This window comes from Oncorhynchus mykiss, chromosome 11 (genome assembly GCF_057628025.1).
Source record: "Oncorhynchus mykiss isolate SJ-2025 chromosome 11, ASM5762802v1, whole genome shotgun sequence".
Taxonomy (NCBI): domain Eukaryota; kingdom Metazoa; phylum Chordata; class Actinopteri; order Salmoniformes; family Salmonidae; genus Oncorhynchus; species Oncorhynchus mykiss.
Window position 1 is genome coordinate 64,249,414 of NC_143032.1, and position 15,579 is coordinate 64,264,992.

A 15,579-nucleotide genomic window follows, 5' to 3' on the forward strand; every position below is an offset into this window, starting at 1 on the left:
ACTATATGTGCTTTTACAAACTCCCCTGACTTGTCATGTCATAGGAGTAGCTAGGCTGCTAGAGGATTTCTGCAGTGCAAGACAAAGACCAGTTGGATAGAACAGAAACAGATACCGTCTGGAGATATACAGTCCATTGTATAGTATTGATTGCATTGTCAGAACTAAAAGAAGCAAGAACATCCTTGAAGTGGCGAAAACCACTCAACACCAAACCTGATCTCAGACGTTTGTTAATGACCCATGCTCCCCAAGGCAGGAAGTCAGATTTCACTGTCAACTTACTCCATACAATTTGCTTGAACTATTCATCATAAGGGCCACACAACATATCAATGACATAACAGTTCATGAAAAGCCGGGAGGGACAGTGTCATAAGCTGAGATGAACCATTGTGACAGTCTGTGCCAGTGTTATGTAGGCCTTATGACCAAAGGTTCTTAGAAAAAGCCAGAGTTAATAGTATGACAATTCAAACATATGGTATTACCACAAACATCCAAGTTCCCTCTGGGGTTTCTACTAGGAGCATTGTGAAATGATCACCGCCAGATAATGTGTGTGTAAACTTTATTATCCTTGAGAACGCTTGTCTTGAACAGAGAGTAATGGGTGTACACAGGTCAGATTTCAGTGTTTTCTACGAACCTCAATCCAACATTTGTACAATATCGTGGCACAGCTCCGGATGCATGAGGCCAGGTTTACCCATAAACCGTGGCGGTAGTTTTCCAGAACATTCTCACTAGACATGTGCTACTTGAACAGGAAGAAAACAAACCCCAGAATGATGGCTGCTGCAAGCAATCGTTCTGAAGAGCTTAATGTTTGTATTCTGCTCTTTTTGTATATTGTCATTTTATTTTTAAGTATCATGTTTATGACCAACTACAACAATACACTATAGACAATGCATACGGTATGGTATTCCATCATACTGAACTTGTTTCTTTAAGTATCACAACATATCATAAATTCTACAATGTTTCTTCAGTACATTAAATAACTCTGGACCACTGGCACAGGGATATACAGGAGTTCTATTCCCTCTTATGTTTTTATTCTCCTTTGTGTAATATTGGACTTCCTTCACCATCCTGTTAGTTGGTGTCCATGGTGGGACAGTAAAGGCTTCAAAATACATGTGTTCAGCCTTGAACACAACATAGGTAATAGGTGTTATTAAATGCATAACATGGAAATTGTGCTCCTGGTTGCATTGTTACAGCATTATATGTTTGGCAGCACATGCACAGTCATCAGCAGATAGCAGTTATGTTTCACATCATCATCAACTCCAGAGCTGTGGGATCGTGTACCATACATCACAGTGTTAAGTGGAGAGACCCAAACGTCCATGTTGACCTAGATATTATCAGCTAGCACAAGAGCATTTGGAGAGGAGAATCAATGCAAACCTTCCCAGTCTTGGTGTTGTCAACATATCCCTACATGCTTGATAAACTACACAGTAAAAGTACACCATAATCCCAATAACTAGTGTTCCTAGTCCATAGTACTGTATAGTGTTGCGTCTTCAACACATAGTACCTGTTCAGATGGACAAACAAAAACTATTGAACAGAAACAGTCAAGAAACAAACGTAGGAGAGAGTGGTGGTGAAACAAACGTAGGAGAGAGTGGTGTTGAAACAAACGTAGGAGAGAGTGGTGGTGAAACAAACGTAGGAGAGAGTGGTGTTGAAACAAACGTAGGAGAGAGTGGTGGTGAAACAAACGTAGGAGAGAGTGGTGTTGAAACAAACGTAGGAGAGAGTGGTGTTGAAACAAACGTAGGAGAGAGTGGTGTTGAAACAAACGTAGGAGAGAGTGGTGGTGAAACAAACGTAGGAGAGAGTGGTGGTGAAACAAACGTAGGAGAGAGTGGTGGTGAAACAAACGTAGGAGAGAGTGGTGAAACAAACGTAGGAGAGAGTGGTGAAACAAACGTAGGAGAGAGTGGTGAAACAAACGTAGGAGAGAGTGGTGAAACAAACGTAGGAGAGAGTGGTGGTGAAACAAACGTAGGAGAGAGTCGTGGTGTTGAAACAAACGTAGGAGAGAGTGGTGTTGAAACAAACGTAGGAGAGTCGTGGTGAAACAAACGTAGGAGAGTCGTGGTGAAACAAACGTAGGAGAGTCGTGGTGAAACAAACGTAGGAGAGTCGTGGTGAAACAAACGTAGGAGTCGTGGTGAAACAAACGTAGGAGAGAGTGGTGAAACAAACGTAGGAGAGAGTGGTGAAACAAACGTAGGAGAGAGTGGTGAAACAAACGTAGGAGAGAGTGGTGAAACAAACGTAGGAGAGAGTGGTGAAACAAACGTAGGAGAGAGTGGTGAAACAAACGTAGGAGAGAGTCGTGTTGAAACAAACGTAGAAGAGAGTGGTGAAACAAGCGTAGGAGAGAGTCGTGGTGTTGAAACAAACGTAGGAGAGTGGTGTTGAAACAAACGTAGGAGAGAGTGGTGTTGAAACAAACGTAGGAGAGAGTCGTGGTGAAACAAACGTAGGAGAGTCATGGTGAAACAAACGTAGGAGAGAGTCATGGTGAAACAAACGTAGGAGAGAGTCGTGGTGAAACAAACGTAGGACAGTCGTGGTGAAACAAACGTAGGAGAGAGTGGTGAAACAAACGTAGGAGAGTCGTGGTGAAACAAACGTAGGAGAGTCGTGGTGAAACAAACGTAGGAGAGAGTGGTGGGGAAACAAACGTAGGAGAGAGTCGTGAAACAAACTTGAAAAATGACTCAAAGTTGACACCTCCTGTACAAGGCCAAGCTGTGCTCAGAGGGCAGGGGTACTCCGTGATGAGCCCTTCACCCACTCCCTCTCTGGCTCCTCAGTAAAAGTCTTCACTACCAGTATTCTATTATCATCTCTAGAAAAACTAATATTTTAAAAAGCTGCTCTATTGTTGATACAGTCTATGGAACAGTGATAGAATATACCTGGACAGAGAGGTGTACTGTACGTTAGCTTTTACCTGTTAGCTATTTTCTCTAGGAGCTAAGAGCTGTCGCCATGCTGTGCAGTGGTGAATTGGGGGGCTGGTCAGGCCAGCCTAAGTAGAGGGGTCAGTTAGCCTTGCTCTAGTCCATTGGAGAGGGAGGGGGAGCAAGAGGTGGGGAGTGAGAGGAGATGGGAGCAAAGTGGAGGTCTTTTTGGTTGAGTTGGGTGTGGTGGTGGTGGGGTTGAGGTTTGGAGTGTCCAGAGGTGGACTAGGTGTCTCACAGAGTAGAGAGATTGTGTATTAGGGGGTTTCAAGGCAGGGAATCCATATTGAATCCATAAGCAAGCTGCATCTGTAATGTATTTGATAAGTGTGATTAAGGTTGGGTAAGAGTGGTTGGGATGTGGGGTTACTGGGGCCTTATGCTCTACATGATCTGCAACCCAAATGGACACCTTAAAGCCTATATAGGACACTACTTCTGACTGGAGCACTATTGGCCTTGGTCAAAAGTAGTGCACAAAACAGGGAATAGTGTGCCATTTGAGATGCATGGACCCATGTTGTAGCCGTAGGGGGGCTGGGTGGGGTAGAGGTGGTCTACATGTTGTAGCCGTAGGGGGGCTGGGTGGGGTAGAGGTGGTCTACATGTTGTAGCCGTAGGGGGGCTGGGTGGGGTAGAGGTGGTCTACATGTTGTAGCCGTAGGGGGGCTGGGTGGGGTAGAGGTGGTCTACATGTTGTAGCCGTAGGGGGGCTGGGTGGGGTAGAGGTGGTCTACATGTTGTAGCCGTAGGGGGGCTGGGTGGGGTAGCCTGGAGCAGCGTATCCATAGCCTCCTGGATATCCTGGCTGGGGAGCCACTGGAGCGGAACCTGCTGTCAACATCAGCTGTTGACCTGTATGTGTACACACACACACACACACAGTTATACATACAGGGTTGTCTACATTTCATCAATAACACACAGCCAGCTTTACATTCAGCTAGCGTTACATTCAGATTCCATGACTCATTCCCCACCACAGAGGATTCCTTTAACGGACTAGAAGGAACCGGAGCAGAAGGACTGGAGCCAGTTTGGGATTTTAAAAGCATCATAGACTGCACTACCAAACCTACCAAACACTATGGGGGTGGGTTCTGGGACTTTTTCCTCAGTCTTCCTTTGGCTTTCTGACTCCTCCAGTTTGTCCACCTGAGAACAGAGGGTAAGACAGGAGTCAGAGAGAGGAGCCAGTCAGTCACCTAATGGGTGAGATCACTAGACTAAAACAATTTTTCAACTACAAATCTTAGTGTTCTGCAGACAGAAATTAATTTATTGGTGTTAACTTTTGTCATGAAGACAACACTACACACAATATTATACACTACACCTTTCAATATCATACTTTATAGACTAGTATTAATCTCTACAGTGAGGATGCCTTAGAGAAGATGTCATGCGGAACTGGTGAGAAACTTCACTACAGCTTTCCTTACAGGTGAGGAAGCGTCTTTAAAACTACTCTAAAAAGCACTGTTTACAGCAGGGCTTGTGTAACTTTACTTCTTATTAGCATTTCATTGTGTCTCCCGTTGAGGAGAAGCTCAGTCCATGCCAAGATACTGACAGTCCACTTTTATCCAATCTTAGAAAACACAAACACATCTCAGTCCAGGAGCAAAACAGACAAACCTAAATCATAACTTAGCATGCTTCTACTACAGGGCACTCCTTACCTAGCAAAATGCTACATTTCATCAATTCATCTAGAGCTGTTTATCAAAGGTATTTTGCTTGGTTAAGAGCATGCATCTTTATTTTCCTTTTTACTGTAAGCGGTACATTTAACTGCTATCTTATCCAAGGCTAGTTTGTGGTCATTTTGTTAAAGTAAAATGTGCAGCAATCTTCCCAGGCAATGCTTCAGAAGTGTGAGAATCACATGGTCAAATAAAGGCTAAATAAAACAGAAATCAAGCAAGGTTTCTGATGTATTCAAGAGTCAAACAGAAATGTTTAATTTACGTCATGTAATACTTAGAAATCACTCCATCTACAGGTAGTTCAAAATGCTGCAGCTCGGCCTTTAACAGGCACCAGGACATGTAACCATATCACACCTGTTTAGCTTTTCTATAGTGGCTACCAGTCACTTTTACAATCGATTTTCAAATTGTATTAATCACGTTTAAGGCTAGGAGTGGTTTAGCCCAATCCTATATCTCAGATCAGCTTTCGAGCCAGGACACAGCATGAGATCCTCTGGCAGGGCAACGTTGACCATTCCAAAGTCTAGGTTGAAAATAAAAGAACACTGGGCATTTGCCATTAGGGCCCTTAGACTTTGGAATGGATTCGCAGATTCAGTGCCTCTTTAAATCCCCACTGAGGACCCTTTCATAAAGATACTTTCATGTATGATTTATTTGCGTTTTTGTTTCATTGTCCTTCCTCCGGTCTTTGTTAGTACTTTTTATTGTATAATTTTATGATGGGAAGGACTTTGTTGCCTCTATTGAAAAGCGCTATACAAATAAAAGTATTATTAATAATAATAAATTCATGCAATTAAATAATTTTGAAGTTATTCGAAACGGCAAAGGTCATTTGGAATCTCTTATGAGTAATAGCTCCAAGTGACAAAGATGTGCCTGGTCTGTACAGCCAATTAAATAAAACCAACTGAACAATTACAATGGAATAACTACAACATAAACTGGCAGTGTAATGGTAAGAATTTCAGCAGCAGAGGGGAAAGAGACTACAAGGGTGTACAGGCCTCCTCTTATGATTCAAATAATTAAAGTGTAGAAAGCTAGTAGGGAATATGGTGCCATTTGGGACACACAGACAGTGTGTGGGAGAGGTGCATTTTGTTGTCTGTGGCTGTATACCTAGGGAATCTTCTCACCATGTGGTACTGTGCACTACACTGTTGTTAAAGCTATATGAGAATAGTACAACAGATCTGTATCTGCAGCAGGGGTCTGCGACTCCAGTCATCCAGGAAGCGCCACTGTGTCTGCGCCACTTCATCTGCTGCCCATCTAACCAGGTGAGTACAGAGGAAACCAGCAGACCCTGCAGCCCTGGAGCTGCTGACTACTAGCCTGGTCCCAGATCTGTTAGTACTATTGCCAACTCCATTGCTGTCATTGTCAGGCCAATATGTGACAAGGAGTTGGCATGATAGAACAAACAGATTGACACTCAGGCTAGCTGACTACTGATGTGGAGGATTACAGCACAGCACTTTCCAGAGTTGTGGACTGGAGTCACATAATGTGGACTCGAGTCACAAATTTGATGACTCGAGACTTGACAGAAAATAAAAATAACTTGACTCAAGACTTGACTTTGACTTGGAACTTATCTGGCCAGATTTTGTAATGTTTTGTCTGTCACTCATTTTGTGGAAGAGTTTGTGTGGATTATTCTACACAGCCAGAGGCAGTAGTTTCGCACTTGCAAAAAAACCTGCAAAAGATTGGCTAGGGAAATGTACACTGATTGGAGCTAGTGAACAGATTGCTGATTTGCTGTACAAATGTGCAAATGTCAAATTGGGGAGAGAGAGGATTGCCATATTAAAGAAAATAAATATGTATCTTCAAAAATGGTTTGGTGATCAAGAATATTAACTGTTTACTTTGCAAGCTCATCAGCAATGGAGCAACAACTACTAGCATGGGCCTACTGGTCTTTTGGTATGTAACAATTGCTTGAAATGGATCATTTACTGAAGCTTGCATTTGGAATTTGTTTTTAAAATGAATTATTACTGTGGCGAAGAAGCACCATAGTCGCGGTCTTCACTTGCGGTCTCCAAACTCCCTTAAGTAAAGTGCTTTTTCTCTTGTTGAAAATGTTTGCTTTTAATTTCAAACATTTAAATGCATAGGTCCCATGTGGTCAATCTATATTACATCTAATACCACAATAATTGCTTGAGTTTCATCATTCCATCCCTGTTGTTTATTGCAACACGTAGACATTTCTATTTCATGTTTGATAGGCCTTTCATTTAGCCAACCATTTCTTACCCTCCGAGTGGCGTGATGTTTATTGTGCACATGAACGTTCACAAGACTCATGAGGTACAAGTTCTCTTAATTTCTTAATTTAATTCAATGTATGGTTTCCTTTGTTCAAATTTCCCAGAGTTGCGTGTGTCTGTGTCCTACTGCCACGTTCAAAACAACCGGAAACTAATTCATACATTCAAGACAACTGGGAACTTGAAAAAAAGCGAGCTCCGACTCAAAGGTCATCCAACTTGGGATGTCGGGACTCTATCTAGAGCTCCGACTTTCCAACATGATATCACTGACGTCCTGATTTGACCTTGTACTTTTCAGTTCCCAGTTGTCTTGAAAGCACCATTAGTCTCTGTCATTCTGGTTGTGCGTAACAGGAGCGTGCACGCCTCAGTGCCCATAGAAATAGGCCTGTGCTCCACGCTTTGGAGTCAGAACGTTGAATAAAATAAAATTGTTCCATGTATGCATGGTGTTGAAATATCAATGATAATCATTACGTCTGATCAAGAGGAATGTACCAATGGATGTGGAAATAGCCTTTTACATTGTAGAACCAGTTTATTGGTTGTAATTGCCAATTGGGAAATTGTATGGTCCTAGGGGCCAAGTGCTTTTATAATTTATGTAGACCTACCTGTTAGAGCTTTGGTTTCTCAAGGCGAGGCTGTACAGTCTTGCCCTCTACCTGTGTCTGTTCAGATAGGACAGGTTAAGCCCGATACAGAGGATATTTCTTTTGGGCTATTGCTTGTGTATATTTGGTAAATCTACGTATACCTTTTGTAGGATATGGCACTTTCACCATTGGATTACCAAGGCCTGTCAATAAAGCTACACTGAGCACGTCAACCTGCCTTGCCTTCTGCTGATGTCATGCCCTCACGACTGATACATGTCCCTATTTTACAATTACATTGACGAGTCAAAATGTGTTGTAGACACACACACACACACATATATCTATAATATATATATGTTTTTTACTTGACAACTTGTGACTCGACTTGGAATTGACTCGAGTCTTGACCCGTTCTACTTGTGACTCGAATAATAGTGACTTGGTCTCACCTTTGGCACCTTCTACCATGTGTTACTGTTCTACCACACTGTTCTACCATGTGTTACTGTTCTACCACACTGTTCTACCATGTGTTACTGTTCTACAACACTGTTCTACCATGTGTTACTGTTCTACCACACTGTTCTACCATGTGTTACTGTTCTACCACACTGTTCTACCATGTGTTACTGTTCTACCACACTGTTCTACCATGTGTTACTGTTCTACAACACTGTTCTACCATGTGTTACTGTTCTACCACACTGTTCTACCATGTGTTACTGTTCTACCACACTGTTCTACCATGTGTTACTGTTCTACAACACTGTTCTACCATGTGTTACTGTTCTACCACACTGTTCTACCATGTGTTACTGTTCTACCACACTGTTCTACCATGTGTTACTGTTCTACCACACTGTTCTACCATGTGTTACTGTTCTATCACACTGTTCTATCATGTGTTACTGTTCTATCACACTGTTCTACCATGTGTTACTGTTCTATCACACTGTTCTACCATGTGTTACTGTTCTACCATGTGTTACTGTTCTATCACACTGTTCTACCATGTGTTACTGTTCTACCATGTGTTACTGTTCTACCACACTGTTCTACCATGTGTTACTGTTCTACCACACTGTTCTACCATGTGTTACTGTTCTACCACACTGTTCTACCATGTGTTACTGTTCTATCACACTGTTCTACCATGTGTTACTGTTCTACCATGTGTTACTGTTCTATCACACTGTTCTACCATGTGTTACTGTTCTACCATGTGTTACTGTTCTACCACACTGTTCTACCATGTGTTACTGTTCTACCACACTGTTCTACCATGTGTTACTGTTCTACCATGTGTTACTGTTCTATCACACTGTTCTATCATGTGTTACTGTTCTATCACACTGTTCTACCATGTGTTACTGTTCTATCACACTGTTCTACCATGTGTTACTGTTCTATCACACTGTTCTACCATGTGTTACTGTTCTACCATGTGTTACTGTTCTATCACACAATTCTATCATGCGTTACTGTTCTATCACACTGTTCTACCATGTGTTACTGTTCTATCACACTGTTCTACCATGTGTTACTGTTCTATCACACAAAACTAGCATGCATTACTGTTCTATCACACTGTTCTACCATGTGTTACTGTTCTATCACACTGTTCTACCATGTGTTACTGTTCTATCACACTGTTCTACCATGTGTTACTGTTCTACCATGTGTTACTGTTCTATCACACTGTTCTACCATGTGTTACTGTTCTATCACACTGTTCTACCATGTGTTACTGTTCTATCACACTGTTCTACCATGTGTTACTGTTCTATCACACTGTTCTACCATGTGTTACTGTTCTACCATGTGTTACTGTTCTATCATGTGTTACTGTTCTATCACACTGTTCTACCATGTGTTACTGTTCTATCACACTGTTCTACCATGTGTTACTGTTCTATCACACTGTTCTACCATGTGTTACTGTTCTATCACACTGTTCTACCATGTGTTACTGTTCTATCACACTGTTCTACCATGTGTTACTGTTCTATCACACTGTTCTACCATGTGTTACTGTTCTATCACACTGTTCTACCATGTGTTACTGTTCTATCACACTGTTCTACCATGTGTTACTGTTCTATCACACTGTTCTACCATGTGTTACTGTTCTATCACACTGTTCTACCATGTGTTACTGTTCTATCACACTGTTCTACCATGTGTTACTGTTCTATCACACTGTTCTACCATGTGTTACTGTTCTATCACACTGTTCTACCATGTGTTACTGTTCTATCACACTGTTCTACCATGTGTTACTGTTCTACCATGTGTTACTGTTCTATCACACTGTTCTACCATGTGTTACTGTTCTATCACACTGTTCTACCATGTGTTACTGTTCTATCACACTGTTCTACCATGTGTTACTGTTCTATCACACTGTTCTACCATGTGTTACTGTTCTATCACACTGTTCTACCATGTGTTATTGTTCTATCACACTGTTCTACCATGTGTTATTGTTCTATCACACTGTTCTATCACACTGTTCTATCATGTGTTACTGTTCTATCACACTGTTCTACCATGTGTTACTGTTCTACCATGTGTTACTGTTCTACCATGTGTTACTGTTCTATCACACTGTACTACCATGTGTTACTGATCTATCACACTGTTCTACCACGTGTTACTGTTCTATCACACTGTTCTACCATTTGTTACTGTGCTATCACACTGTTCTACCATGTGTTACTGTTCTACCATGTGTTACTGTTCTACCATGTGTTACTGTTCTATCACACTGTTCTACCATGTGTTACTGTTCTACCATGTGTTACTGTTCTACCATGTGTTACTGTTCTACCATGTGTTACTGTTCTATCACACTGTTCTACCATGTGTTACTGTTCTATCACACTGTTCTACCATGTGTTACTGTTCTATCACACTGTTCTACCATGTGTTACTGTTCTACCATGTGTTACTGGTCTATCACACTGTTCTACCACGTGTTACTGTTCTATCACAATGTTCTACCATGTGTTACTGGTCTATGTTCTATCATGTGTTACTGTTAACTAGGAGCAAGCAGTCAGGGATTAGCAGAGAGGAGACCCGGGGGTGGCCAACCCTGGTCCTAGAGCACAGGAGGTTGGTGGCACCTTAATTGGGGAGGACAGGCCCGTGGTAATGACTGGAGTGGAATATCAAACACATGGTTTCTATGTGCTTGATGCCTAGAGGTTTTTGTTTCAGCCCTGCACTTACACGCCTGATTCAGACTTCAATCTAGAAACACAATTTGCTGAATCAGGTGTGTTGGTGCTGGGCTGGAACCTAACTTCACAGGGGGTGCAGGGTTCTCTAGGACCAGGGCTGGCCAGCACTCCCTCCAATATCACACTGTTCTACCATGGTAGGTTCCTACATCAGAAACACAGGGTCTATGTTACAACAGAAAACAGACAGAACAAAAAAGAAAGAAATAAAGATCCAGAGACCGTCACCTTCTCCGCAACCTCATCAACCTGGAAGAGAACCAAAAGTTCTTTGACCTCACATGGCTTGGGGTCAAAGGTTACAGGAAGTGGTGTCATGAGAGATTGCTTTAACTCTTGAGGAATGCTAGGGTTCCCCAATTTAGTGGCTCATGTTTTTAACTTAGTGAAGAAATACAAAATAATCAAGTTGTATAATTGTACAGAATCATTCTAGCCTTTGAAAAGAAACCGAGTGAAAGCATTCCCTAGCAGCATTATCACATCTTTAAGTAAACTTTCCACTACTTTCCTCTTCATTTGTATTGCCAAAATTATTGCTTCATTTCTACCCTGTCTGTTAGCAGGAAGAGATCCATTATTTATCTTATATTTTACAACCTTTTCCCCCACTGAAAACAAATGTGATGTGTGTCCCAAATGGCACCCTATTCTCTATATAGTGCACTAATTTGACCAGGGCTCATAGGGTTCTGTTCAAAAGCAGTGGCAGGGTGCCATTTGGGACACAGCCTGTGCTTGCTGTGTTTACAGCAGGACTGACCTTGGTGAGATACTCCCTCATGACCTGGATGAAGTATGGCATGGCAAAGTCCATGATGTTGTGTCTCCAGGCCAGCTCCAGCACCACATCAGGGTGCAGCAGGTCATAGGAGGCAAACAGACAGGCAGCGAAACACTCCTTCCTACCCTCCTCCAGGAACCACTGCAGCAGGGTCTCAGCCAACTCTGCATCCTTAGACTCGGCAGCATACAGCATTGCATCCTGACGAACACACACAGGAAGAGGGGGCTTTATTGACTGATTGATTAGTGGATTGCTTTGGGATCAATTAAAAGATTGATTTGAAACTACAGCAGGGTGTCTAGAGCATGCAGCATCCCATCCTGAGACAGGCTGACAGAGGAAGGTACGGATATTTTTTATTTTAAACTTTATTTAACTAGGCAAGTCAAACAAATTCTTATTTACAATGACGGTCTACCCCGGACAAACCCTAACACGGACGATGCTGGGACAATTGTGAGACGCCCTATGGGACGCCGAATCACAGCCCGTTGTGAAATCGAACCAGTCTGTAGTGACGCCTCTAGAACTGCGATGCAGTACCTTAGACCGCTGCACCACTCGGGAACATTTTGATTCTCATAGATGTTGCACCAGTGGTTACATACTATTGCAAAGCTGAAAAGCTACTGAGGAGAAAACTGAAGACACTTATTTCAACAGGTTGCAGTTGGCCAAATGTATTCACTAGAATTTCCCTCCTACAAAGTGAAACAGTGTCCGCATCAGGCTATAGTCAGAGCAGAGTGAAATGTTAAAGGGTCCAACAACAAAAATGTTCAGTGCAAAAATAGGAAAACCCTGTGCACAGCAGTGTGTCTGCATCCAGACGCTGGTTTGGCAGGAACAGCTAGTATCTAAAATGTTCACCTTGTATAATTTGTCCTTCTTGCAGAGTTCCACGCTCTGTCTCCAGCGGTTGTTGCCTTTGTAGAGGTATGCTGCTATGCGTCTGAACTCAATCAGCTCATGCTTCTCCAGTCTCTGGGCCAGAACAATGGTGTCAAAGTTACCATACGCATCGATCGATGCCCTCAGACCCTATAGACAACACAGGCAGACAAATCAGGCTCAGAGTCTATGGACAAAAACACACACAAACACAGTACACACACACACACTCACCTGGTAGTCCTCCTCCTCTGTCAGTAGGTTATTGAGGGCCTGGTTGACTCCCTTGTTGTTGTGACTCTGGACTGACCGCAGGTAAGGCTTTACCAACTTCAACTGGTTCATCTGGAGACAGACATCACATTATTTGGTCTTGTGTTGCTGCTAAATTGAAAGTGTTCTATTGTGCGATTACATTTATTTTTTATTTACATTCATTTAATTCCTGGTTTAAATGACTGTTTTTTTGATTGATTACCTTGGTGAAGTATGTGACCGCCCGGCTGTGGTCTAACCGTGGTGACAGTATGGTCAGAAGGTCGTTCGTCAGCAGAGGTTTGTAATCCAGGTAAAAGGAAAGGGATTTGTAGTACAGCTCCACATTGGCCACCTAGAAAGAGTTATACAACACAATGAAGTTCCTTGTGAAGAGAGGTGAAAGAACTAGAAAATGAGAGCGATTGGCTACAGTTGTGGTTAGTATACTTTTAGTCCTTCAGTGAGGTTCTCAACTGTTTTGTGAGAGGGCTGCGGAGGTTGTGTTACCTTGGCGATGATGTCCTTGAACTGCACCTCCTTCCATGCGTCAGTAGGGTGTGACATCATCGTGAGGACAGCATTGTCATACTCCTCATATTTATCATACAGAAACACTAGCTCCGCCCACAGGTGGGACTGCTCCGCCGCTCGCAGCACCTGATTGGAAAACCGCAGGAATTGAGTTAACAGACATGACCGATATGGGAGAGAGAAATATTTACTTCCATTAAATATTTTCAGAGCCACACATACACATGCATCACACCTTAGGGATGTTGACACGGGACCAGAAGAGTTCCAGATGTTCTCTCATCTTCTGGGGTTTGAATTTGGAGTAGAGGATGGCCAGCTCTGTGAACATGCCCATGTGAGCACGCTCCAAACCCAATGCTGCCTCCAACAGGGCTATCAGCTCCTCATAATAGCCCCGGTCCTGATGCACACAGACACAAACATGAGTTAACCACAAAACATAGATACTATACAGACACCTGAAATATCTGAAAACAGTAAACACCTGACAGTAAACTATGGAGGGCCTCATCAGGTGAATGATAAAGTGTATTTACCTGATAGTCACTGATGAGCTCCTCCAGTTCATCAGCGTGGATGACGATGTGAAGACCACAGATCTGAGCCAACCGAAACTCCTCCCCAGCCACACACGCAAAACACACCTGGGGGGAAGAAAGAAAAAGAAGTCATGATACACAGCCCAACAAATGGAGCTTCCATCTATCTCTTTCCCATAGAGCAGAATGTGTGTAGAAATGTTAAGGTGCACCTCCTTCCAGGTGCGTGTGCTGTTGGCTTTCCTGGCACTGTCCACAGCAGCCTGGTACTCTCCTAGGTGGACCAGCGTGGATGCCAGGCGGGCAAAGTTGGACACATTATTATACAGCAGCTTGGCAGCATCATACATGCCCTCCTCAAAACACCTATCTCCCACCTGGATGAGAAGAAGAACAGGAAGAGAGAGAGAAAGGGAGGAATGAGTGGAGAGGGAGAAAGAGGAGTTGAGACAAAGGGTCTCAGTGACCAAACGTTGCATGTTAATATACAGTGCCTTCGGAAAGTATTCAGAACCCTTGACTTTTTCCACATTGTTACTTGAGAGCCTTATTCTAAAATGGATTAAATAAAAAATGTCAAAATAACTCAGCAATATACACAAACACAATACCCAATAATGACAAAGCAAAAACAGGTTTAGACATTTTAGCAAATGTATCAAAAGTTAAAAACAAATACTTTATTTACATAAGAATTCAGACCCTTTGCTATGAGACTAAATTGAGCTCAGGTGCATCCTGTTTCCATTGATCATCCTTGAGATGTTTCTACAACTTCATTCTTATTCGAGTCCACCTGTGGGAAATTCAATTGATTGGACATGATTTGGAAAGCCACACACCTGTCAATATAAAAAGGTCACACAGTTGAGAGCGCATGTCAGAGCAAAAACCAAGCCATGTGGTCGAAGGAATTGTCCGTAGAGCTCCGAGATAGGATTGTGTCAAGGCACAGATCTGGGGAAGGGTACCAAAACATTTCTGCAGCATTGAAGGTCCCCAAGAATACAGTGGCCTTCGTCATTCTTAAATGGAATAAATTTGGAACCACCAAGACTCTTCCTAGAGCTGGCCGCCCATTCAAACGGATCAATCGGGGGAGAAAGGCCTTGGTCAGGGAGGTGAATGAGAACCCGATGGTCACACTAACAGTGCTCCAGAGTTCCTCTGTGGAGATGGGAGAACCTTCTAGAAGAACAACCATCTCTGCAGCACTCCACCATTAGGCCTTTATGGTAGTGGCCAGATGGAAGCCACTCCTCAGTAAAAAGCACATGACAGTCCGCTTGGAGTTTTCCAAAATTAACCTAAAGGACTCAGACCATGAGAAACAAGATTCTCTGGTCTGATGAAACAAAGATTGAACTCTTTGGCCTGAATGCCAAGCGTCACGTCTGGAGGAAACATGGCACCCTCCCTACGGTGAAGCATGGTGGTGGCAGTATCATGTGGGGGGAGGAGGTTCAGCTGCAGGGACTGGGAGACAAGTCAGGATCGAGGCAAAGATGAACTAAGCCAAGTACTGCAAGATTTTTGATGAAGTCCTGAGCGACCTGGAGCAGGTTCTCAGACTGGGGCGAAGGTTCACCTTCCAACAGGACAACGACCCTAAGCACACAGCCTCTGAATGTCCTTAAGTGGCCCAGCTTCGGACTTGAACCCGATCAAACGTCACTGGAGAGACCTGAAAATAGCTATGCAGCAACGCTTGAGAGGCATATACA

General features: G+C 42.9%; 1 protein-coding gene across 3 annotated transcripts in view; it reads right to left on the reverse strand.

Moving 5' to 3' along the window:
- Positions 1 to 554: 554 nt before the first annotated feature.
- cltcl1 (clathrin heavy chain like 1) overlaps positions 555 to 15,579 on the reverse strand; it is a 42,792-nt gene continuing 27,767 nt past the window's right edge. The window contains exons 23-33 of one of the 3 annotated variants that reach the window (XM_090190916.1): positions 14,068 to 14,232; positions 13,853 to 13,960; positions 13,549 to 13,716; positions 13,290 to 13,439; positions 13,003 to 13,134; positions 12,759 to 12,869; positions 12,504 to 12,674; positions 11,610 to 11,831; positions 11,075 to 11,095; positions 4,076 to 4,151; positions 555 to 3,851 (exon numbers count right to left, since the gene is read on the reverse strand). In XM_090190916.1, the coding sequence (XP_090047042.1) occupies positions 3,730 to 3,851; positions 4,076 to 4,151; positions 11,075 to 11,095; positions 11,610 to 11,831; positions 12,504 to 12,674; positions 12,759 to 12,869; positions 13,003 to 13,134; positions 13,290 to 13,439; positions 13,549 to 13,716; positions 13,853 to 13,960; positions 14,068 to 14,232 (1,446 nt within the window). In that variant the 3' untranslated portion in view covers positions 555 to 3,729. Of the gene's footprint in view, positions 3,852 to 4,075; positions 4,152 to 11,068; positions 11,096 to 11,609; positions 11,832 to 12,503; positions 12,675 to 12,758; positions 12,870 to 13,002; positions 13,135 to 13,289; positions 13,440 to 13,548; positions 13,717 to 13,852; positions 13,961 to 14,067; positions 14,233 to 15,579 lie in introns of all 3 variants that reach the window. The other 2 variants (XM_021621792.3, XM_021621794.3) reach the window with 2 other exon arrangements.